We start from the raw sequence: 25,400 nt of genomic DNA on the forward strand, positions 1-25,400 counted from the left end.
TAGTCAGGATCACTTAAAGGGGTACTCCAGTGGAAAACTATTTTTTTTCATATCAACTGGCTTTAGAAAGTTAAACAGATTTATAAACTACTTCTATTAAAAATCTTAATCCTTCCAGTACTTATCAGCTGCTGTTTACTACAGAGGAGGTTGAGTTGTCTTTTCTGCCTGACCACAGTGCTCTCTGCTGACACCTGTCCTTGTCAGGAACTGTCCAGAGTAGAAGCAAATCCCCATAGCAAACCTCTCCTGCTCTGAACAGTTCCTGACATGGACAGAGGTTTCAGCAGAGAACACTGTGGTCAGACAGGAAAGAACATCTTGACTTCCTCTGTAGTATACAGCAGCTGATAAGTACTGGAAGGATTAATTATTTTATATAGAAGTAATTTACAAATCTGTTTAACTTTCTGGAGCCAGTTGATATGGAAAAAAAATGTTTTCCACTGGAGTACCCCTTTAATAAGCAAAAAAGTCGCACTAATTTTGTACAAAGACATTTCTGAGACTTTTCACCAAAAAAGGCTCGAAGTCTGTTGATAAATCCCCCCCCAAGGTTTGAAAAATTACTTGGCTGTTTTTGGCCATTAAAGGGGTACTCTGGCGCAAAGACATCTTATCCCCTATCCCCGTTAGAATCACCCCGTTAGAATCAGCCCCCGAAGCGTGCTCGCTCCGGGTCTGATTACAAGCGATCACAGGGACGGAGCATAGTGACTTCACGGCTCCGCCCCTGTGTGGCGTCACGCTCCGCCCCCTCAATGCAAGCCTATGGAATTGGCGTGACAGCTTATGGATAGGGGCTAAAATGTCTTAGCGCCGGAGTACTCCTTTAACCTCTTAAGGACCAGGCACGTATGAGTACGCCCCTGCACCCTGGACCAGGCATGTACTCATAAGTCCGTGGGAATTTCAGCAGGCACCCCGCGCAAATGCCCAGGGGATCATCAGACCCCCCCCCATGTCGGCGATCGGCGCAAATCGCAAGTGAATTCACACTTGCGATTTGCGCGATTCCGGGTCATTACGGGTCTATGGTGACCCGGAATATAAGGGGGATCGCGGGTGTCTAAGACACCCACGATCCCCCTGAACTGATAGGAGTGAGGTGGCAGGGGTGCCACCCCTCCTATCCCTGCTATTGGTGGTCTAGACGCGACCACCAATAGCAGATCAGGGGCGGTTAACTTTCATTTTCCCCGTCCTGCCCACCCACAATAGGCGGGGCAGAACGGGGAAACGACAGAGGACCGGCGCCGGAGTCCACTTACCGATCTGTGGAGGCTGCGAGCGACGATCGGCGTCTGAGATCGGCGGGCGGCGATGTCGTGCAGCAGGCTCCCTGGATACGAAAGAAGTGGTCTCTGTACTGTAGCACTCCCGATGTTGCAAAACTACAACTCCCAGCATGCCCAGACAGCTGTTTGGGCATGCTGGGACTTGTAGTTTTGCAACAGCTGGAGGGCTGCGGTTTGAGACCACTATATGGTAGTCTCTGAACTATAGCCCTCCAAATCTTGCAAAACTACAACTCCTAGCATGCCCACACAACTGTTTGCTGTCTGGGCAAGCTGGGATTTGTAGTTTTGCAGCATCTGGAGGGCCACATTTTGCAGTGGTCTCTATACTGTAGCTCTCCAGATGTTGCAAAACTGCAAATCCCAGCATGCTGGGAGTTGTAGTTGCGATCCCTCCAGCTGTTGCATAACTACATCTCCCAGCATGCCCTTCGGTGATCAGTACATGCTGGGAGTTGTAGTTTTGCAACAGCTGGAGGCACACTGGTTGGAAAATATTGAGTTAGATAACAGAACCTAACTGAAGGTTTTCCAACCAGTGTGCCTCCAGCTGTTGCAAAAGTACAACTCCCAGCCTGCATGGTCTGTGTCAGTACATGCTGGGAGTTGTAGTTTTGAAACAGCTGGAGGTTTGCCCCCCCCCCCCCCCCCCCCCATGTGAACGTACAGGGTACATTCACACGGGCAGGCTTACAGTAAGTTTTCTGCTAAAAGTATGAGCTGCGGCAAATTTTTCGCCGCAGCGCAAACTCCTAGCAGGGAACTCACTGTAAACCTCCGCCAGTGCGAATGTACCCTAAAAACACTACACTACGCTAACACATAATAAAGGGTAAAACACAACATATACACCCCCTTACACTGTGTCCCCCCCCCCCCCAAATACAAATTAAAAACGTATTGTACGGCAGTGTTTCCAAAACGGAGCCTCCAGCTGTTGCAAAACAACTCCCAGCATTTCTGGACAGCCACTGACTATCCAGGCATGCTGGGAGTTTAGCAACAGCTGGAGGCACCTTGTTAGGGGTATTCTACGCCAGTGATTCCCAATGTCCACCCCTATGCAATCCCTAATTTAGTCCTCAAATGCGCATGGCGCTCTCTCACTTCGGAGCCCTGTCGTATTTCAAGAAAACAGTTCAGGGCCACATATGGGGTATTTTCGTACTCGGGAGAAATTGAGTTACAAATTTAGGGGGGCTTTTTCTCCTTTTACCCCTTATGAAAAGGAAAAGTTGGGGTCTACACCAGCCTGTTAGTGTAAAAATTTTTTTTTACACTAACATGCTGGTGTTGCCCTTTACTTTTTATTTTCACATGAGTTAAAAGGAAAAAAAAGACCCCCAAAATTTGTAACGCAATTTCTCCTGAGTACGGAAATACCCCATATGTGGGCGTAAAATGATCTGCGAGCGCACAACAAGGCTCAGGAGTGAGAGTGCACTGTGTACATTTGAAGCCTAAATTGGTGATTTGCACAGGGGTGGCTGATTTTACTGTGGTTCTGACATAAACGCAAAAATATAAATACCGACATGTGACCCCATTTTGGAAACTACACCCTTTAACGGAATGTAACAAGGGGTATAGTGATCCTTAGCACCCCACAGGTGTTTGACAAATTTTCGTTAAAGTTGGATGGGAAAATGAAAAAAAAAATGTTTTTCACTAAAATGCTGGTGTTACCCTAAATTTTTCATATTCACAAGGGAAAGTAGGAAAAAAAGACCCCCAAAATTTGTAACCCCATTTCTTCTGAGTAAGAAAATACCCCAAATGTGGATGTAAAGTGCTCGGCGGGCGAACTACAATACTCAGAAAAGAGGGAGCGCCATTGGGATTTTGAAGAGAAAATGTGTCCGGAATTAAAGGCCACGTGTTTACAAAGCCCCCATAGTGCCAGAACAATGGACCCCCCAACATGTGACCCCATTTTGGAAACTACACCCCTCACGTAATGTCATAAGGGGTACAGTGAGCATTTACACCCCACAGGTGTCTGACAGATTTTTGGAACAGTGGTGAAAATGAAAAATTTAATTTTTCATTTGCTCAGCCCACTGTTCCAAAGATCTGTCAAATGCCAGTGGGGTGTAAATACTCACTGCATCCCTTATTAAATTCTGTGAGGGGTGTAGTTTCCAAAATGGGGTCACATGTGGGGGGGGTCCACTGTTCTGGCACCACGGGGGGCTTTGTAAACGCACATGGCCCCTGACTACCATTCCAAACAAATTCACTCTTCAAAAGCTCAATGGCGCTCCTCCTCTTCTGAGCATTGTAGTTCGACCGCAGGGCACTTTATGTCCACACATGGGGTACTGCCATACTCGAAAGAAATGGGGTTACAAATTTTGGGGGGTATTTTCTGCTGTTAACCCTTGCAAAAATGGGAAATTTGGGGGGAAACACACATTTTAGTGAAATTTTTTTTTTTTTTTTAAACAAATGCAAAAGTCGTGAAACGCCTGTGGGGTATTAAGGCTCACTCAATTCCTTGTTACGTTCCTCAAGGGGTCTAGTTTCCAAAATGGTATGCCATGTGTTTTTTTTGCTGTTCTGGCACCATAGGGGCTTCCTAAATGCAACATGCCACTCTCCAAAATCCCCTTGTCGCGCCTTCGCTTCTGAGCCCTCTACTGTGCCCGACGAACACTTTACATAGACATATGAGGTATGTGCTTACTCGAGAGAAATTGGGCTACAAATACAAGTAAAAATGTTCTCCTTTTAGCCCTTGTAAAAATAAAAAAATTGGGTCTACAAGAACATGTGAGTGTAAAAAATGAAGATTGTGAATTTTCTCCTTCACATTGCTGCTATTCCTGTGAAACACCTAAAGGGTTAAAACGCTGACTGAATGTCATTTTGAATACTTTGGGGGTTGCAGTTTTTATAATGGGGTCTTTTATGGGGTATTTCTTATATGGAGACCCTTCAAATTCACTTCAAACCTGAACTGGTCCCTGAAAAATAGGGAGTTGGAAAATTTTGTGAAAAATTGGAAAATTGCTGCTGAACTTTGAAGCCCTCTGGTGTCTTCCAAAAGTAAAAACTTGTCAATTTTATGATGTAAACATAAAGTAGACATATTGGAAATGTAAATTTAAAAAAAATTATTTATAATATCCATTTTCCTTACAAGCAGAGAGCTTCAAAGTTTAGAAGAATCTAAATTTTCAATTTTTTTTTATCACATTTTGGGATTTTTCACCAAGAAAGGATGCAAGTTACCACAAAAATTTACCACTATGTTAAAGTAGAATATGTCACGAAAAAACAAGCTCTGAATTAGAATGATGACTAAAAGCATTCCAGAGTTATTAATGTTTAAAGTGACAGTGGTCAGATGTTCAAAAAACGCTCTGGTCCTAAGGTGTAAAATAGCCTGGTCCTTAAAGGGTAGCTCCCACCAAGTACTATATAATCTAATATGTCCCTACCTAGTTGTAATCTAGCCCTAACCCCCTACCTGGCTTAAAAAAAAATTTTAATCGCTTTATTAGAGCAGATTTAGTGCTTCTCAATCTGCTCTATAAAGCATGGCAGGAAGCAGCGCTTCCCAACAGGCACAACGTCACTGATGCCTTGCTGGGCGCTTGCTTCCGCCCTCACATCGTCTATGCATGAGTGTTATTTATCTAATAGGGTGCCTCCAGCTGTTTCCCAACTACAACTCCCAGCATGCCATGATTGCTATTAGCGGTCAGGCCATGCTGAGAATTGTAGCTGTGAAACAGCTGGAGGCACCCTATTGTCTAGTGTCATAGTGTCACAAGAATGCCTCCCGCCAGTGCGTTCGCTACCATCACCGCAAGCGGGATCCCTGTGCCCACTAGCGGTGTCAGAAGAATGCCGAGCGCTACCATCACCGCTAGCGGGGTCCCTGTGCCCACTAGCGGTGTCACAAGAATGCTGAGCGCGAGCGCTACCATTACCGCTAGCGGGGTCCCTGTGCCCACTAGCGGTGTCACAAGAATGGCGAGCGTGGCTCTGTTCCCCGTCCCTTTCAGCTCTCAGGGTACAGGAATAGATTTAAAAGCCTCACGCGTGGCTAACGTAGTACTGCGCAGGCTCAGCACTACGCAAATAGCGCAGGGCTAACGTAGGCAGTGCTAGGAGCCTGGCGTTTGCCCTACGCTATTTGCGTAGTACTGCGCATGCGCAGTACTACGTTAGCTGTGCGCGAGGCTTTTAAATCTGTTCCCGTACCCTGAGAGCTGACAGGGACGGGGAACAGAGCCGCGCTCGGCATTCTTGTGACACAAGGGGTACTCCTGTGGAAAACCATTTTTTTTTTTTTTTTTAATCAAATGGTGGCAGAAAAGTAAACAGATTTGTAAATGACTTTTATTTAAAAATCTTAATCCTTCCAGTACTTATCAGCTGCTGTATTCTCCAGAGGAAGTTCTTTTCTTTTTAAATTTATTTTTGGTCTGACCCCAGTGCTCTCTGTTGACACCTCTGTCTGTGTCAGGAACTGTCCAGGGCAGTTGCTAAAATGGACAGAGGTGTCAACAGAGAGCACTGTGGTAAGACAGAAAGAAAATTCAAAAAGAAAAGAACTTCCTCTTGAGCATACAACAGCAGCTAAGTACTGGGAGGATTAAGATTTTTAAATAGAAGTAATTTACAAACCTGTTTAACCTTCTGGCACCAGCAGTACCCTTTTAAGTCTACTTAGGAGCCAAATATTAATTTTTATTGAGCTGTGTCGTTGTAACAAGTTGTTTTGATACTATGTACTTACAATTACTGTTATGTTACACTGTTGGTGAAATGTTTCAGATATAAGAGTTTATAAATAGAAACTGGTGCATGTTCTGTCCTCTCCTCACACAACATGTACTTCTCAATTATCTTGTGATGTACTCTGGTTATTGCTCTTTGGGAGCTTAAATGGGCACTGTCAGATACAATAACTTACACAAGATACAGCTGCAAAAACAATGGGGGAGATTTATCAAAACCTGTCCTGAGGAAATGTTGCTATGTTGTCCATAGCAACCAATCAGATTGCTTCTTTCATTTTTCAGAGGCCTTTTCAAAAATGAAAGAAGCAATATGGTTGTTATGGGCAACTCAGCAACTATTCCTCTGGACAGGTTTTTTCTAAATCTCCCCCTATATGATTTGCAATTGCTTTCATAAAAATGTTCAGTATTTCATACTGAAAAAACTGTCAAAAAAAGGCCATTAGGGGTTCCCCTGCCCCCTGGGGCACATACCAGTCCTGCAGTGTCCATTGGTCATCAACAAGTTATGTACACCACGAGTTATTGACAGGGCTGCAGGCAGGTCCAGAGCTGCCGTGCTTACTCCCGACCCTCTGTGAGTCAGTGTAGAGTGAAGGAGGGGGAGGAGTCATCAGTGAGGAGAAGAGGGACATGCTCCATGCCTCTACATGGACAGAAACCTCACTGAGCCATGATGGCAAGTAAACATAGGTAATTCTGATAGAAATATAGGTTGTAGACACATAAAAATATACATGATCAGGATGGGGTACTTAGCAACATTTTTTTTTTTTGGGGGGGGGGGGGGGGATCTGACAGGTACGCTTTAATGCTGTTTATATATGCTCGCGATACTGGTAGTCACATGGCTTTTATGAAGCCTACCACCCCACTTTAGCTTAATTAACCACCTCTCCTTAGAATCCATCTGCATCATTCCATAAGAAGGTCCGTCCATATAAATTATGTAAAATTAGATGAATCACAGAACAGCATATTCTTTTACATATTGATTTTTCTCGGCAGTCTGGTTTGTACCTATAAATATTTGTTTTCTGTGTTACAATGATCAGATACAATGTATGCAAATATTTGATAATTGAAATAATATATATTTTTTTCTTCTGCATTACGACTCTGAAATGCCTGTATATAGAGCCAAATTACTCTCTAAATCCTAAACCATTAACAAGACAGTTATTGATGTAACTGGATAATAAAGTATATCATCTTGAAGGGGTTGCCTGTTTTATATGCCTCCATTTCATATTTCTTATTGAATTTTGTAATGCAGATAGATGGAGCCCTGATTGTTCCATTAAAATCTATCAAATTGCTTCCAAGAAAGATTTTAATAGGTGCAAATTTGGGCCGCACGATTTATCACAAAAACAAGTGAATCTCAATATTAGCCTCTTGTAATTGCTGTGATTATGTGCCCGCAAAATCCTGCAATTATTACATTACCATTGAATTTTGGTAGCAGCCTGGCCCCAGACCTGATTCCCATGTTTCCCGTCTCCACTACCTCTCACCTGACCCCAGTGTGTGTAATATGTTGCTGGGGTGCAGGAGAAACCTAAAAAAGGGGTTTACCTAGCCCTGGTCCCCTGTTGTTCTTTTGCAGATTTTGTTCTTAGAGGGCTCCGGGGTCGTCTTTGTGCTTCCCTCTCCTGAGACAAGCAGCTGGTTTCATTATCTTCCTGCTCAACCAGAGATGTCCTGTCATTGTTTCGCTGAGCTGGAAGGTCCTGCAACCAGCTGCTTGTATTGGAAGAAGGAAGCACAGGAGACACCATAGCGCTCTGAGGAGAATGGGATCTGTGGTAGATCAACGTGGGATCAGAGCTAGTGTAAGCATAATTTTTTTTGTTTTTTTAATTCCCCACCCCCCTTACACCCTAGCACCATATTAAGGGGGATAGGACATGAAAGAGGGGGGGGGGGGGGAGGGAGTTGGACATATAATGTAGGGGGATTTCACCATTTGCATATCCCAGTTGCATATTGAAATTTACCAATATAATGGTAAGAAAATATTTTCCATGAATCCTACAGCACTAGGTACATCATTTTCATAATTTTAATAGACCTCCTGCAGTTCATATTCCCTGAACCCTGTAGTACCTTTTGTGCTAGGTAACAGTTTACCTCATCTCACTTAATTCACCTGTCCTGCGGGCCTGCCAGCAACAAAGTTGTCCAGCACAGTGATGGGAAGTAAAAAAAAAAAAAAATTCTTTATTTGTAATCAAAGTTACAAGCCAGACATTTACAGGGCAAGTGTTTGGCGCTCAGTTGCGCTTGGTCATATCATCATTCCAAACAGGAATAGCTTACTGAGAGAGATTGTAATAGCAGTACTGCTGTGATTTGCTGCTTTTTGTGGTAATCTTCATTTTGAGAGGAAGCAGTTCAAATAAGACAACCCCTTTATCTAATGCTTGAGAATTTGGAGACAAACTAAGGCCTTTTTTTTTAAATATAGAAATAGACACACAAAAAACAGACTTACAGTTTCTTTCATAAAAGATTGCAAAAAGTAAAAAATAAATATTCCGCCCTCTCCTCCACATCATTTCTATCTCTTCATAGATTGGAGGGTACCACTTTCTCTTCTGTCCTATCTGATGATAGTCTGAAATCCCTCCCGGACATTTTAGGCGATGCTCCCCACTCTATTCTGCACTCCTTCCAGTACAACCAGTTACAGCACTTCTATAGCTGCAACAAAACCTCCCTCAATCTGCATAGACAGCTCACTGCCTTTGAAAACTTATGTGCTACCTCCAATACTGTTCCCCATGCTGTGAGCGTAGTATATTCACTGCTCTTGGGTACGGGTTCCTCCGCTCCTTTGCCTTTCCGTACAGCATGGGAAAAGGAAATTGGCAGTGTGCTCTCGGATGCTGATTGGTGCAATGCATTGACCCTCTGTCATAGATCTTCCATCTCCTGCAGGATACACGAGACTAATTATAAAATCATTTCCCGCTGGTATAGAATTCCTGCTCTCCTCTCCCCTATTTACCAATCTGTCTCGGATTCTTGCTGGAGATGTGGACATTGAGGAGGTACCATGACCCATATATGGCTGTCTTGCCCTATGCTTGTTGATTTTTGGGCCTCCGTCCTGGATACGATCCGCACTCTCACCTCCCTAACCCTCCCACGGGACCCGGCTGTCATACTACTCTCGATCCTGCCGCGAGACGCACCCAAACTTACTTCCAAACTAACACATTTCCTACTACTGTCTGCCAGATCAGTAATTCCCAGACTCTGGAAGTCCTCTATAGCCCCCACTCACTCATCTTGGCTTAGGGAAGTATCGCACATCTGTAGAATGGAGGAGCTACTGGCGGACTCCAGACGCCAATGCACCAAATTTCATGAGGTTTGGGCCCCCTGGCTGGCCTTTGTGTCCTCGCCCGATTTTAGAACCCGGCACTTGGATGGCTCGAGGGGATGATTGATCGACGGTTGGGGAGTGGTCCGGAAAGGTATGTGCGCCACGAGAGAACCTCACTATATGCTGCCTTCAGCCTGTGGTCCTAGCTACTCTCTTCTCTTGTCTTCCTTTTCTATTCTTCCCTCCCTCCTTTCTATTTCCCACTCACTTGGTTCGCTCTTTGACCTGCTTGCCCTCTCTTATTCTTCCTCTTCTCCTTCCCCATGTCCCTTGTACTTCCCTTCTTTCTTCCCTCCCTTCCCTCTCCTCTTCCCTCCCTTCCTCCTTCTCCCTCTGCCCCCCTCTTCTCCTCCAAACCCCTGCCACCTTCTTAGTCTCAGGTTTGCCTCACGCTAGCCCCTGTTCCACTTGTATGTTTGTCCCACAGCTACGAGCAGGTGTCACTCCAGCTAGTTCCGTTGGACTTCGGAGGTCATTGCTCACTTAGCTAGATACTGTTTCTCATGACTGTCTATTACCTCTAAACTATGTAGTTTCAGTTTGATTGCACTAAATGTGGGAGCTCATTTCAGATGCCGTGGGACGATGTTGCCACCTGTGACTTTTTTGTGATTTACAATGTTGTAAGTACCTGTTCATACTGGCGAGATATTTCTTCTACTGCCCTGTTGTCATTGTTGTATATGATACATATTGATAATAAAAACGTTATTTTGAACAATAAAAATAAAATAAAAATATTCCAAATAGGCTTGGTTTTATCTACATACTTACTGAGTACCTGGCATTGCCCGTTTTTCCTTTCTAATCCTTGTTGGGAAGGAAAATCAACAAAGGAGGAAGCTTTTCACTTCATATCCCGTCCTTATATATTGTTGTCATATCCCGACCTCCTGTCCCGACCTCCTCTGTTTGTGAGATGGGGTGTGGCTTGCAAGCTGGATTGACACATTCACCAGGAGATGCAGAGCGGAACTTATGGTGTAAGGTACTGGAAGTCCCATATACTTGCATGGGACTTGAAACAAAAACCCATATTTTATGTAAGGGTGTGGGAATAGTTAATTTAACAATCATATATTTTAATTTGACCTATAAGTAATATGTGTACCAGGTATTATTGAAATATCTCCAGCCGTACGGAAGTTATGTGGGAACATACATTCCCCATTGATTTGCATGGGACTTAAAACAAAAACCCCGACCCTCACAAATGGGTTTAGTTAAGGGTTAAATTAACTATCCTATATTTTAAGTGGACATATAAGGAACATGTGACCAAGTATTATGTAAAATATCTCCAGCCGTTTGGAAGTTATGCAGTAACATATATTTCCCATTGACTTGTATCGGACTTTAAACAAAAACCCCGACCCTTGCAAATGGGGGTGGATAAGGGTTAAATTACCTATCCTATGTTTGTAGTTGACATATAAGTAACATGTGTGCCAAGTTTCATAATATCTTTAGCCGTTAAGACGTGATGCTGGAACATACACACACATATATACATACATACACAGACACATTGAGTTTTATATATATATATATATATATATATATATATATATATATATATATATATATATATATATATAATTAGTGTGCTATTGTCACACTTGAAATAACTATGTGGTACCCGAGTATTCGAGATGCATTAAAATATAGTTTTGTGATGTTCAAGCTATTCTTTATAAAGCCAGATTGGCAGAGGTGTTGAAACAGGTATTTTAGAAGTGCCCTATTGGAGTTATTGCAAACTGATATCCCAGCAACGTAAACGGTGTGCAACTTGTACCAACACTGCACACGCATAATTCTGTTATGGACTTGTTTGGCATATAGGCCGGCATTTATCATTGTGTTTACCCATGATATGGAAGGGTTTTATCTACCGCGCCTTTTTGTCAAAAGGCACAAAACCACCAAAAAGTCTCTAAACTACACCAGTCCAGATTTAGCTTTTGGTGTATGTGAAGAGAGAAATTTCAGAAAATGTGACCTGCACAAAATTGATCAAATGCTCTGTGATTTACTAAATTTGTTGCTCCTACACATTACCAGCACACAAAAAAGGTGCTTCACTTACACCTACAATGATGAGTGCCTCCCATAGTATATCAAAAGTGAGCCACATTTTTTGAGACTGCTTTCTCATTGGAGTCCTGTTTGTTGTGAGTCAGGGCCTCCATGGATTGGACCTATATATCTCCAGCACATCCCATAGATGCCTGATTGGATTGAGATCTTGGAACTTAGGGGGAGATTTATCAAAACCTGTGCAGAGAAAAAGTTTCCCAGTTGCCCATAGCAGCCAATCAGATTGAGTGTTTCATTTTGAAAAGGGCCTCTGAGAAATAAAAGAAGCAATTTGATTGGTTGCTATGGGCAACAATGTGAAAATTTGTTGCTTCATGATCCTGTTTTGATGCTCACATGACCATTGTAGGCTTTTTCTGCGGCGGGCAATGGTCAGCAGGTGTATTCTAAATAGTCTGTGGCTATGTAGTCAGTTGCTCTGCATTGTGCGTTCTGCCATATTTCTATCTTAGCCAGCATTAACTTCTTTAACATTAACATTTCTGGCATTCAATCAGACTGGGCACGTGCATCAGTGATACTTTGGTGCCCATGACAATATATGTTGTTCTTTCTTGGATCATTCTTAGTAGGTACTACCTACTGCATAATGGGAACACCCTACAAGACCTGCCTCTTCAGAGGTGCTCTGATCTAGCCATCTCGCAATCCTAATTTGACCATTGTCACAATTATTCAGATTCTTGCTCTTGCCAGTTTTTCCTGCTTTCATAGTTATAGCTAGCTAGTTTAACATTTTCTTACTTACAAAAACAACATAGTTGAATACTGTTTTTTTTTTTTTTGTCATATGTGTTGTAAAGCAGAAAAAGTAGTATTTCCTTAGCAGTTAAACAGAATATTTGTTAGTTCTTAAGAATTAAAGCTGAAGGTCTGCACTGCGGTCACATATTGATGAGTGTGTTTCAGGTGTGGTAGTGTAAAGGGGCTAAATGTGAAATTGTAACTGTTCAAATACTTCTTGACCTGACTGTTTATATTATCTTTGTGTTTTCCATTAGAAACCTATTTGTGTCTGTAGGGCATTATATAGACTTGTACTTACACCTAACGCACCACATTTACCATCACAGCACTGAGATTGCTTGTGTATTGTACAGATGGATATTTGGAGAATCATAGCTCCAGAGAAGAACTTCAGTTCTGACTTGCAGGCCACACTACAGAAGTTGCAGGTGGTCGAGCAATTCATCATGGTCACTTGCCCCTAATGGTCATCAGCCACAGAGCAATAGGAGAATGTAGCCAAGGGGTGCTGAGAGCACTTTAATTCTAGGTCCTTTTAGATATTTATTGCCAATTTGGGACACACAGGCACAGGGCAGATCTAGATTAAGCGGCTGAAGAATCTCTGCAAGAGGCTGTGTCATGGAATAGACCAGTGGTCCTCAAACTTTTTAAACAGGGGGCCAGTTCACGGTCCTTCAGACCGTTGAAGGGCCAGAGTTAAAAAAAAATAAAAAATAAAAGAAATAAATTCCTATGCACACTGCATATATCTTATTTTCAAGTGAAGAAACAAAACGGGAATAAATACAATAATTAAAATGAAGAACAAGTAAAGTTAAATCAACAAACTTACCAGTATTTCAATGGGGACTGGGTAGTTCCCCCCACATTAGGTACAGTATAGTTCCCCCCACATTAGGTGCAGTACAGTTCCCCCACATTAGGTGCAGTATGTTCCCCCACATTAGGCTGGCAGTATAGTCCCCCACATTAGGTGCAATATAGTCCCCCAAATTACGTTGGCAGTATGTTCCCCCACAGGCATACAGCCTCCAGCGATACAGTATGGCTGGAGGCTGTATGCCTGTGTACTGCCCCATTTCAGTGTTCCGACCATCGCTCCCGCCATAGCAGGACCGGAGGATCGGTGGTCAGAACACCGAAGGGACGCGCCGCTGGTAAGCACTTACCTCCAGCGCGCGTCCTTGCTTCTTCTCTGCTTCTCCGCTCGGTTGCCATGGGCGCACGCATGGGACGTCAGTCACCTCGCTGCGTGCGCCTGTTTTTAAAGTAAACGCGGGCCGCAGGGACTTAACGGAGGCATCCTTGTGTTCCGAAAGCATCTTCAAAAACGCCCGGCGGGCCGGGTAAATGCGCATGTGGCCCGCGGGCCGTAGTTTGAGGACCCCTGGAGTAGACTATCAGTGACCCTTAGTGGCACTGTAGGATGGGAGAAGGCAAACTGCAAATTTGGCTGCAACCCTACTGTTGTGGACCTGTTGAAGGTTGGTATGATTAAGGACTACTTAGAAAATATTCATGTTACCAAATGTTTTCCCATTTAGCACACCTTGGAAATTGTACAGCTTATGTACTGTAGCCTTTTAATATCAGACCATAAATAAACTACACATGGCAGTATGGGAAAATTGTGCTCTCTGCGGACACCTCTGTCCATTTTAAGAACTGTCCAGAGTAGGATCAAATCCCCATAGCAAACCTATCCTACTCCGGACAGTTCCTAAAATGGACAGAGATGTCAGCAGAGAGCATTGTGGTCAGACAGAAAGGACATTAAAAAAGAAAAGAACTTCCTTTGGAGAATACAACAGCTGATAAGTACTGGAAGGATTACAATTTTTAAATAGAAGTAATTTACAAATCTGTTTAACTTTCTGGCACCAGTTGATTAAAATGTTTTTTTTTTTTTTCCCTTTAAGTACAATTATGCATTTTTAGTTGCATACAGCAATTGAAAGCCTTTAGTCTGCCATCTGCTGGCCTGAGCACTTTGATAATCACGTTAACTCTATTTTCTATTTCAGAAGTGAAGAGTCTCTGGCACAACCATCTTCAAAGGGGCAGTCTCAGAACAATGGTGCAGGTACTTCTGCCAGCAAACTTGTGCATATAGTTGTGTGATTTACTAACCAATAAATATACAGTTAACCATTTATATAAGCCTAAAAGAAAGCTAGTTAGATGGTTGTTGTTGTTTGATGTTTTTTTTTTACCTTGAACTATACGTAGATTATCATAGAATCTTATGGTGATTTAAGTTTGGTTAACTTGAACAGTGGGAGCTCTAAGTATTGCAGCCATAATATGTAACTTAATCTTTAGGTGTGTTATGGCCATATAAATGCACCCATAGACTGTGAGAAGTGGCATACGCCAATATTGTTTAAAGAAGCACCCTGGAAATTATTTTTTTCATATATAGTGCAGCATAGGCTAATATTGGAGAATTATGTTCTTGTATGGATTTTCAGCGATACTGATCCCTAGTTAATCACTGAAATTATCTTGTAATGCTGCCTACATGTCCCACAAATTCTCTGGCTTTGTAGAGAGGGGGTGGAGTCTCATTGCTGCACCTCCCTTAAAGGAGTACTCCGGGATAAGAAAACTTACCCCCTATCCTAAGGATAGGGGATAACTTTCAGAACGTGGGCGGTCTGACCGCTGGGGCCCCCTTTGATCTCCAGTACGTCTCTCCTCTGCTCTTTGCTGAAATAACGTGTTTCGACCACTGCATGACTCAGCAGCTGGCACACCCCTCAATACATTTCTATGGCAGAGGTGGAGACTGCCGAATGCAGAGCTTTGGCTCTCCCATGGAGCTGTATTGAGGGGGCGTGTCGGCTGCTGTGTCGCGCGGTGGCCGGACACGCTCCCTGGCTGCTGACAGCCGGGGCCCTGTACGGGAGAACGGGGGTGGGCAGCAGTCTGACCCCCCCCCCCCCCCCCCCTGCGATCTGAAACTTAACTTATCCTAAGGACAGGGGATAAGTTTTCTTATCCCGAAGTTCTCCTTTACTCCTCTCTAAACATCTTATTCCCTATACAAAGGATACGGGATAAGATTTTAGATCGCAGGGGTCCCGCTGCTGGGGACTCCCATAATCTCTGCTGCGGCACCCCTGTCATTCGGTGCATGGAGTGAATTTCACTCCATGGCCGATGACTGGCGATGCAAGCTGCCATGCCCCCTCCATTCGCATCTATGGGAGGAGGCGTGGCGGCTATGTACTAGCTGTCTCGCCCCCTCCCATAGACATGAATGAAGGGGGCATGGTGTGACGTCGCAAACGCGGAAGCTGCAAGCTTCCGTGTTTCGGACGCAGATGCTGCTGGCCCGGTGATCGTGGGGGTCCCCAGCGGTGGGACCCCCGCGATCTAATATATTATCCCCTATCCTTTGGAGGAGTAAAGCGGAGTACCCCTTTAACTAGATCAGGATCTACCTCTAGCCAGAAACTCAAGTCATGTGGGGTCAATTCACAAGATGTGCAGTTTTGATGTGTTTTCGCATTTTTTTGAGAAATATTGCCATACCCCTTTCCTTTATTGACATCTGATCTGCAAATCCTTTAGCTCTATTGAAAAAACTTTGTTTTTAACAGAGCTTTGTCCCCAGGGAATTGTCTCTCAGCCTGGATCATTGCAGCATTTCATAGTAAAACCCTAGTTGTCAGTGATAAAGAGAGCTTGTCGTGATATGAGGCTTCACATGGTATTTAATGGGTACCTCTGATGGGTTTTTAGGCAAATTATGATCATGCAGAATTGTGGTCATTATGTCTAAATCGCTTCGCTTTATGGGATGCCGTTTTCCCCACTTTTTGCTGAATATTTCTATGTATTATGATACAGAAGTTTCCAATATGTTTCCACAGCGCAAGACCCAGTGTAACATAAATCTATGGTGCTGGGTCTCGGGCTGGAGACAGGTGCTGTGAAAACATAATAAGGAGCTCTCTGCCATAGCGTATAGTTGAATACAGGGAGAATGACGATTCCCCATTCAGAGATTTATCTGCCAAATTTAAGAAAGGAAATCCTCCAAAATCCGCGGGTTGGAGACCACTGGCGTACAGTATAGAGTTCCAGCGCCGGTGGCCCGCAACAAAGAGGAGGAGGGCAGTGCTTGCAGGTGACATATGTGAGTAGTACCCTGCTGGGCTGATAATTTATTGGGGGGGAGCAGAACAGCACTGGCGGGTAACATGATTTTGGGGGGGTTGGGGAGGGGGGTGCAGAATAGCGCTCGCGGGTCACATGATTTGGGGGGGGGGGGGAGGCGGGGAGCAGAACAGCGCTGGCGGGTCACATATGATCAGTTCCCCGATGTGGGGACAGCGCAGCGGGTATGATAATTCATTCCCGAGGGGGAGGGGCCAAACCAGTATTGCGGTATGGGGAAAATTCATATTGTGCAGCACAAAAATTTTGGTATTCGGTATGAACGGGTATACCGCCCAGCCCTAGTGTGCACTACATATTCAAAAATATAATTACCTAAAAAAGTGGATAACCTTGTAAATTCTTTCCTTTCCTTTTCCTGTGCTATATGCTTTTGTTTTCTTCTCCAATCACATCACAAGAGAAAGTAAAAAAAGAAAAACAATGCAGTTTTTTCTGCACTGGTCATTAATTTTAGATTGCTGCATAACATTAGTCTGAAATCCTACAGTGCATTGCACTGAGGTTTTAATTCTGACATAATGGAGAAGAAAGCAAGTATAAAGCAGCACAAGATCTTCGAAGAAGTATATTTGCAAAGAAGCTGAATGATTTTATGTAGTTTTAGATTAAAAGTCTTTATTGCAAATATAACACTTTATCTGTTGAATTTTCTCTATTTCCAAGATAATCCCAGAAAACAAACAATGTGCTCTAGAGTTCAGAAATGGTTTTACGATCGATTCGGTGAATACATTGAGGATTTCCGGTTTCAGCCAGAAGAGAACACAATTGAAACAGAAGAGCCACTAAGTGCTCGAAGGTAATTTTAAGTTGTCAGTTTATATACTTTAAGTTGGCACACTGCTCTGCACTATTCTAGCCAGACAATTCTTCATCTTTCACTCATTTTACATTGCTAGCAGAGGTTAAACCATTCCCTTATCTCAATATAATTTCAAAAATGAACAGGTTGTTAGTGTACCTTTTGATCAAAACATGCAAACACACATACACACGTCATGAAGTGATAAGGGGTTAAACTAGATGGCGCATAGCGAGACAATCTTTACCCTAAGCCTCTTTAGCAAGGCGCAATGGTCGCCTCGGAGGTGTGTTTGGGTTGGTTATCATGTTTGAATATTGCCCTGCAACCCAGTCTCCGAAGGGAGGGGATCATGCTCTGCTTTAGTACGTCACAGTATATGTTGGTATTCGTGGTCTCCTCAATGAACTGTAGCCGCCCTGTGCCATCAGCACATGAACATCTGGCACGGAAGTTCCGCTGTGTGCACAGTGCAGCAGAATCCTGTTGAATTTAATAGGACTTTGCTGCAGCGGAATTTTTGTGCCGAATTTTAATGGGGAATTCGGCGCAGAAATTCCGACGTGTGAACATGGCCTAAGCAGACGGAGCAGGGCAATGATGCGGGACATGCTTGGGCTGCCTATCATTTTGAGTGGCCATGATTACAACCAGGGCAGAGGAAACTAGAAGAGGTTGGCTCCCCAAGCAGGAGACTAATTACAGGCCGGCGGGGCACGTTTTTCGAAATTAAATTGGTACTCCGCCCCTGTATATCTTATTCCCTATCCAAAGGATCTCCCTGCTGTCTGGTGCAGCGCCGTAGGCTCATGACATCACGGCTGCACCCCGCTCGTGATGTCACGGCCACGCCCCCTCTATGCAAGTCTTTCGGCTGTGACGTCACAAGCGGGGCATGACCGTGACGTCACGAGCCTCCGCCCCGCATCACCAGTCTGGCATGGAGCGAAGTCTGCTCCGTGCACTGGATGTCTGGGGTGCCGCAGCCGAGATTGTGGGGAACCCCGCGATCAGACATCTTATCCTTTGGGTAGGAGATAAGATGTCTAGGAGCGGAGTACCCTTTTAATATAGTCTCCCGTGCATGGGAAAGGAATGCAATTTTACCATATATAACCTTTTGCAACGCTTTATATATGGTAAAATCTGATGCAGGATTTTAAGTTTTTGTGCAATGTAAATTGGGATCAATAGTGGACCTGGGTTTTATGCCCGCCTGCACCCTCTTCACTTACCTCTACCCTTGAATGCACTGCTGTTTTCCGCTATATAAATTTATACTTTTTTTTTTTTTTTTTTTTTTTTTTTTTTTTAGATTGACAGAAAATATGAGAAGATTAAGTGAGTACTGGCATTTGTTGTGATGGTTCTTCTAATTGAAAATTGGCTACTTGTCTATTGTAGAACCTTTGAAGCTACACCTTGTGGTTATGTTCAATCACTGCATGTTTTGATTTTTCTTAGATTTTTCCATACTTGCAGTGCAACTGTGGCATTTTTTTTAAATGCTTTTGAACGCCTTAACAAATAATGTTATATTACTACAACACAACTATGTGTAGCTTCTTGTCCAATAAGCCACCAATGGTTTTTAAATAAAACCTTTAATTTCCCGACTTCCATCTTAAAGGGAAACAGATATTCTGTAAATAAAAGTAAACAAAATGTTAAGTATATGCAATAGAGGATGTAACATGTGGAAGAACCTTTTATGTGGAGTATTTTTTCTTATAAACAAAGCTTGACAGAGGCCTGGTGGGAGATCTGAGTAAAGAGCAGCATTATAGTTTGACACTGGGAAAACAATTAGGCTGGATTCACACATACAGTACGTTTGGAAACTTTTAAGACCCATTAACTTTTTTTTCGCATTTTGTTAAGTTGCTGTCTTGTGTGAAAAAAATAAAAAAAGTTTTCCCTCATCATTCTGCACTCTACTTCATAATGATAAAGTAAATAGAGAGTTTTATATATTTCTGCAAATGTATTAAAAAGGAAAAACTAAAATTCACAAGGACAAAAGTATTCAGACCCTTTGCTATGACACTTGAAATTTAGCTCTGGCTGCTTCACATTCAGATACTTCTTGATTGTTGTCCGCCTTTAGTAAATTCAGGCAATTGGACATGATTTAATGATTTGGAAAGCCCCTTTCTATATAAGGTATCACAGCTAACAATGCATATCAGAGTAAAACAAAGTCATGAGGAAGAACTGGCTGTTGAGCTCTGAGACAGGATTTGGTGGAGGCACAGATATGGAGGGCAGTACAAACAATTTCTTAGGGGTGTGAATCGCCAAGAATTTGGCGATACGATTCGAATCGCAATACCAGTGTGGCGATTCGATATATTCCGATATATCGAGATACCGTCTAGGTGACGATACATCGCGATATATCCCGATTCTGTCTAAAAAACAATTATGGACATTTATCAAGGGGTTTAGTCAGGTTTTCTTTAATTGTCGCAAAATTGTTGCAACTGCGTGCGACATTTTGACTGGAAAGCGAGAAAAGCAAGTTTTCCAAAAATGAACTATGTAGTAATAATTTTAAAATGGACTACGGGTAGTCAGGTATTTATTAACTGCAACAGTCGCAACTGCGCAGAGTTAAAAATTGACTAAATTTACTCCAGCTCAAACATGGAGCAGAAAAAGGTACTACCAAAGTAAAAAAGGAAAAATTGCTTACGTGAATTATCAACAGGCTGAAACCAGTTGATAAATAAGTCACACATAAGCAAAAAAAAAGTAAGGAAAAAATTACTAAAAAAAGGAATACATAAGCAAACATTGATAAATGTCCCTCAATGTCTTTTACACTTTTATTAAAACTTTATTTTTACTTAATTTTTTTATACACTTTATTAGTCTTTTAGGAATCATTAGATTCCTCAGATAGATGAATAGAGTTCTATTGAACTCCATTGATAGAGCCTGGTCTAGCCAGGCTCTATCAATGACAGAGCCATGGAGAGCAGGGAAGCAGAGGTAAGCCCTCCGGCTACCCCCACAGTGGATCGCCCGCCCGCGATCGCGCTGCGGGGGGGCAATCCAACCCACTAGCCCACCAGGGAGCATTCACAGATCCCTTTAGATGCCGCTGTCTAAAGGGTTAATAGCCAGCCGCGGCGATCGCCGAATGCGGGCTATAAGCGGCGGCCCCCGGAGGCTGCAGAGTATGGAGCGGGTACGATTCGGGAGCCCGCTCCATACACACTGCAGAGCACCGCATGCTGGATATTAGCGGCAGTGATGCATTAGCGGCCCCCAGCTACTGAAATCAGCCTGGGGCCGCAGAGTATGGAGCGGGCACGAGTTGGAGCCCGCTCCATACACCCAGAGCGCTGCCGCGTCAGATCCGGCTTACAAAATGTGAAACTTGTATCTCCTGATGCCCGGGACATGCTGTTCCGGGCATCAGGAGATACAAATTCCACATCACAAAAAGAATCGATTAAAAAAATGTTTTAATCGATTCAGTATCGGCAAGTGAAAAATCGCGATAATCGCGCAAATCGATTTTTTTCTTACATCCCTACAATTTCTACTGTGCTGAAAGTTTCCAGAAGCACAGTGGCCACAATAAGTCTTAAATGAAAGACGTTTGGAGCAGCCAGGACTCCTAGAGCTGCCCACCGCACCAGGAAGAGAAGGGCCTTTGTAAGAGAGGTAACGAAGAACCCAATGGTCACTCTGGCTGAGCCCAAGGATCCTGTGTGCAGATGGGTGAAACTTCCAGAAAATCAACAATCACTGCAGCACTCCACAATCTGGGCTTTATAGCATAGTGCCCAGAAAGGAACCTTTCCTCCTGAAGTTTTCAAAAAGCACCTAAAGGATTCTCAGACTGTGACTTCACAAGTCTATTAGGTGACCTTATCGCTTTAAGAGGTGTTGATTATTCAGTGTTTTTCAATCTCATCCTTGTACAAATATATACCAGGCATATTTTATGCCATAGGTTTATTGCAGTGTTTATACAGGATGTTTCCTCCTTTTTATTTATTTATTTATTAACTAGACTATACTGGTATCACTTTAGGTGGTATAACTTTTCTTCCTCAGAATGTTAAATGTAAAATCTTTGTGCCCAAAAAAATGTGTAATCTATATCAAAATGGTGTATAAACAGTGTGTGCCAATCTGTCTGCACAAAAAGAAAAAATTGCCGCAAAATAATTTCATCTTCTCCACCAATGACCACTACCTAGCACACAGCCAGTTTGAAGTGGCTTAGTGACAACTCTGTGAATGTCATTGAGTGGCCCAGCCAGAGCCCTGACTTGAAACAAATCGAACATTTCTGGGAGACCTGAAAATTGCTGTCCTCCGATGATCCCCATCCAACCAGGACCTGCAGTGAAGAATGGCTGTAAATCCCCAAATCCAGGTGTGCAAAATGTATGGAATCATACCCAAGAAGACTGGAGGCTGTAATCTCTAAGCACTAAGGGTCTGAATAATTGTCAATGCAATATTTTAGTTTTTCTTTTCCAAAAGATTAGCAAATGGTGACCAAAATACTCCATATGGAAAGAAGGATACTGTAATGTTCTATTTTTTTCTCATGCTAGAGAGAGGTGCCAAACCAGTTACAAATTTTGTGAAGAACCTTTCTGCCTTATCAGACTGGCATTCTGTTTATACTTCTGCAATTGCCTTTATTGTAAGTATTTGCTATTGCATGGTACTGTTTGCTTGTACTGCTTAGAATAATCATGCATATGTTAAACACCTCTGCAGTCTCTTAGATATACTATCTTAGTTTTTGTTTTTATCGATTTTGAGACTAGTTGTTGCTAATATGCAAAAAAATGTTTTTCTTATTTGTTTAACACAATTTATTTATTTTTTAGATCTACATGTATTCTGTGTGGCATGGCTGGGCCATCCCTATGTTTTTATTTTTAGCTATTTTGAGGTTATCCTTAAATTACCTCATTGCCAGGTAAGTTAATCGTTGCTTTTTTTAACTATTTCCTATTTCCCACAATTTACAGACTATGAACTCTGCCTGTTGCTGTCCCATCTCCTACTTTATAGTTTTCAACAATCTGCAGCACAAGCCCCAAGTTTTTTTGTTATATAAACCTTCAAACTCAGTCGAATTATAAAATTCTGCCAGCTTCTTGCTACTACTAGAGAGAAGTCGCTTCATAATGTGTACATTGAACTTAAACAAAACAATGCGCTTCTAGTGGTAGCTGTAGGCAGTAAAAGTTTTATTCAACTCAGTTCCTATTACTGTTAACAAATGTTAAGAAATCATAAGGTTAGAATTTTTGGGCCTAAGAAATATATTGTATGTGTTACTTTGTTTTTGTTGAATTTAACTTGCAATGGGGTGCATTGGATTTTAGCGTGTTGGCAGGAAAAACAGCCCTGGAGGCACTGAATAAAGCAAATAATAATGGTTTTAACTGGGGGTAGTTTCTTTTCTATATAGACTCGTCACCCTTTATAAATATGTGTTTTCTTTTCTTGAAGATATTTTCCATAGTGATGTTTTGCGTGTTGGCGGGGGTTGGGGTTGTCAAAAAGGAACTGTAATCTTTGCAAATAGGTCTATTAAATATTCCCATAAATAATTTGACAACTCTGGGTGTTACCAGTTTGGGGGGGGGGGGGGTAGTTCCTTCATACTCTGACACTGGCCAGTCAGAGCAGACACAAATCACAAAGCAAAATCCTCTTAAAGAGGATCTGTGGTCAAATCTCCAAAAAAAAAAAAAAAAAAAATTTAAGGGAAACTGACAGCTGGTTCACTCAAACTAAACCCAAAACACTCACCTGGATGGGTCCCACCATTCTGGAGACACAGTTGTTATTAGCCTGCATTGCTAGTATATACCCACTTTCAGCAATGGAGGCGGAAGCAGGCATCCCTTCCTCCATCCCCTCTGCTTCTATATACCTGCCCACCTCGTGTTTACATTGCAAATTGTTCTCCTATGAATATTCACAAGTTGGGAAGGCTAATAGAAGCAGAGGGGTAGGAGGCAGACAATTTAGGGAATTAAGGGTTAAATAGGCATGAACTTAGATCCTTTGTTACCTATATGCAAATATGCTCATTTGCGCCATGGAGGTGAAAGTCGACTCTCCGAGGTTCCCTGCCTCCACCCCCTATGCTGCCAAAAGCCTGTCCTTCTCTGAATATGCATAACCTTTTCAGAGCGGTCACAACCTAATGAAGTGAGAGCCTATGCACACGACTGCTCTGAAAAGGTTATGAAATCAGAGGAGGGTGGGCTGGCATATGGCAGCAGAGGGGACAGAGGCAGGGAAGCTCAGGAAGCTGGCATCAGCCTCCATTGCTCAAAGGAGCATATTAGCAACAGAGGCTATAAGTTTACAACAGTACCACAGATTGGAGTAAGAAATTTTACTCAGGTTCACCCGCACTATAACCTTGTGTATTGGGTTTAGTGCAGGTGAACCATCTGTCACATTCACTTTTTAATTTTAATAATTTTAGTTATTAGGTGATGGTCTGGGTTATACAATCAGGGGGTGTATACTAGGCATACACGCCACTTAATGTAAAACATTAACAACCTCTGATTGTATAATCCCACCCATCACCTGATTTAAAAAAAAAAATGTAATGGATTTTTTAAAAATGAAGTTCACACCCATCAGAGTTCCTGAATTTCCAGACAAACTATAAACCAACATACACTATCTTGGGAACGGAAGGGCGTATCTAGAAACTGTAAAAATACAGGGCACCCTGAGATATTTAATGTCTGTACAATGTAAATTGTTTGGGGTTGGCCACAAGTACTCTTTACCCTCTAGGGGGAAGGGAGATGTGAACCCAGTCAAGACAGAAATAATGTGGTGTTTGTCTTCCATGAGGGTGGGGGCTAGTCTCGGGGAGGGTTTGCACAAATACAAGGTGGATCTGATAATGACTTCTTTCTCTCACTCCCTGCATATTAGTGACAGCTGAAAGAGGGAAACTGCTCTATATAGCTAATGAATGATATTTGGACAAATAAATGGGTTGGAGAGAGGGAAAGCATGGGCTATGGTTTAAGTTCCCCAGAGTACCCCTTTCATAGTTTCTGTCGCTACATTTTAAGTATACTTTCAAAGCTCTTTCAGTTTTCATAGCCAGCATGAACTTTTTCAGCAATTTGTACTACAGTAGCTCTTTCTCTGGTTCTTGTATGTTTTAACTGTGCGTTTTTTTTTTTGCCTTATTCTCTTCAATGGTCCTCATAAAATGCTTTTTTGAATATTCATGTATAGGGTTTATATTTTTAGTTTTAAGTCAGATAATATAATGAAATAAGAGCACACACTTCTAAATTTGGTTAAACATTTTGTTGTTTGCATTACTTTTTCCATTTGTTATTTATTTTACATGGTTTGTCTTTCTGTCTGTCTTCCTGTATCTAGGGGTTGGAGGATACAGTGGTGCATTGTGCCTCAAGTTTCAGAACCCATAGTAAGTTCTTCGGCAGATATGTTACTATTAAATTGCTTGGGTCAACAGAATTTTTGTTCAAGGGTATTAGAAGTGTTGTCTCCCATAAGCAGGGTAGGGGTTAAAATGTACACTAGAACAAGGGGGAAGAAGTCTGTCTCGATTGTTCAAAGCTGGGAGAGGACGCATATTTTTTTTCAGGCTACATCTAGTGATTGGTAGGGGTTTTGGCACCGAAACCCTGAACGGTCAAAACTTTTAAGATGTCTTTGTTATCTTTAAGCACAGTACCCATTTACGTAGCAGATCAGTCTGTGTGTGTGGGGGGGGGCCCCTACCGATCAGCTAGCTAGCTATGTCTTATCCTATGTATAGTGTATAACTTTGGATCCTGGCATAATCCCTTTAAAATTTACCTGTCACTAGTCAGAACATATTTTAGGCAACTCTAAGAAGCTCTAATTCTGAGAAGTTAGTAGGTCTGAATGACTTGTTGACTACTGTCTCTGAGCCCTTCAGGTCAACCAAAAAAGTCAGGAAGGGCTTACAACATCCCGGACTGATAGAAATTGATTAAACAATGTTTACCTATCAGCAAAAATTATTAATAGGCCCTTTAGTGCACATTCATTATGTGAAGAATCTACTGAGAGATACACGTCATCTCTAAGAT

The 25,400-nt window shown here is 42.6% G+C and overlaps 1 protein-coding gene across 3 annotated transcripts in view; it reads left to right on the top strand.

Moving 5' to 3' along the window:
- Positions 1–25,400, top strand: part of GRAMD4 (GRAM domain containing 4) — a 199,819-nt gene that overhangs the window by 109,181 nt on the left and 65,238 nt on the right. For all 3 annotated transcript variants that reach the window (XM_056573695.1, XM_056573696.1, XM_056573697.1), the window contains exons 5-10: positions 14,321–14,379; positions 17,148–17,283; positions 18,602–18,627; positions 21,867–21,958; positions 22,149–22,240; positions 24,700–24,748. In XM_056573695.1, coding sequence (XP_056429670.1) covers positions 14,321–14,379; positions 17,148–17,283; positions 18,602–18,627; positions 21,867–21,958; positions 22,149–22,240; positions 24,700–24,748 — 454 coding nt within the window. The remainder of the gene's footprint in view (positions 1–14,320; positions 14,380–17,147; positions 17,284–18,601; positions 18,628–21,866; positions 21,959–22,148; positions 22,241–24,699; positions 24,749–25,400) is intronic.

The sequence above is a fragment of the Hyla sarda genome, chromosome 4, assembly GCF_029499605.1.
Source record: "Hyla sarda isolate aHylSar1 chromosome 4, aHylSar1.hap1, whole genome shotgun sequence".
In the NCBI taxonomy this organism is placed as follows: Eukaryota; Metazoa; Chordata; class Amphibia; order Anura; family Hylidae; genus Hyla; species Hyla sarda.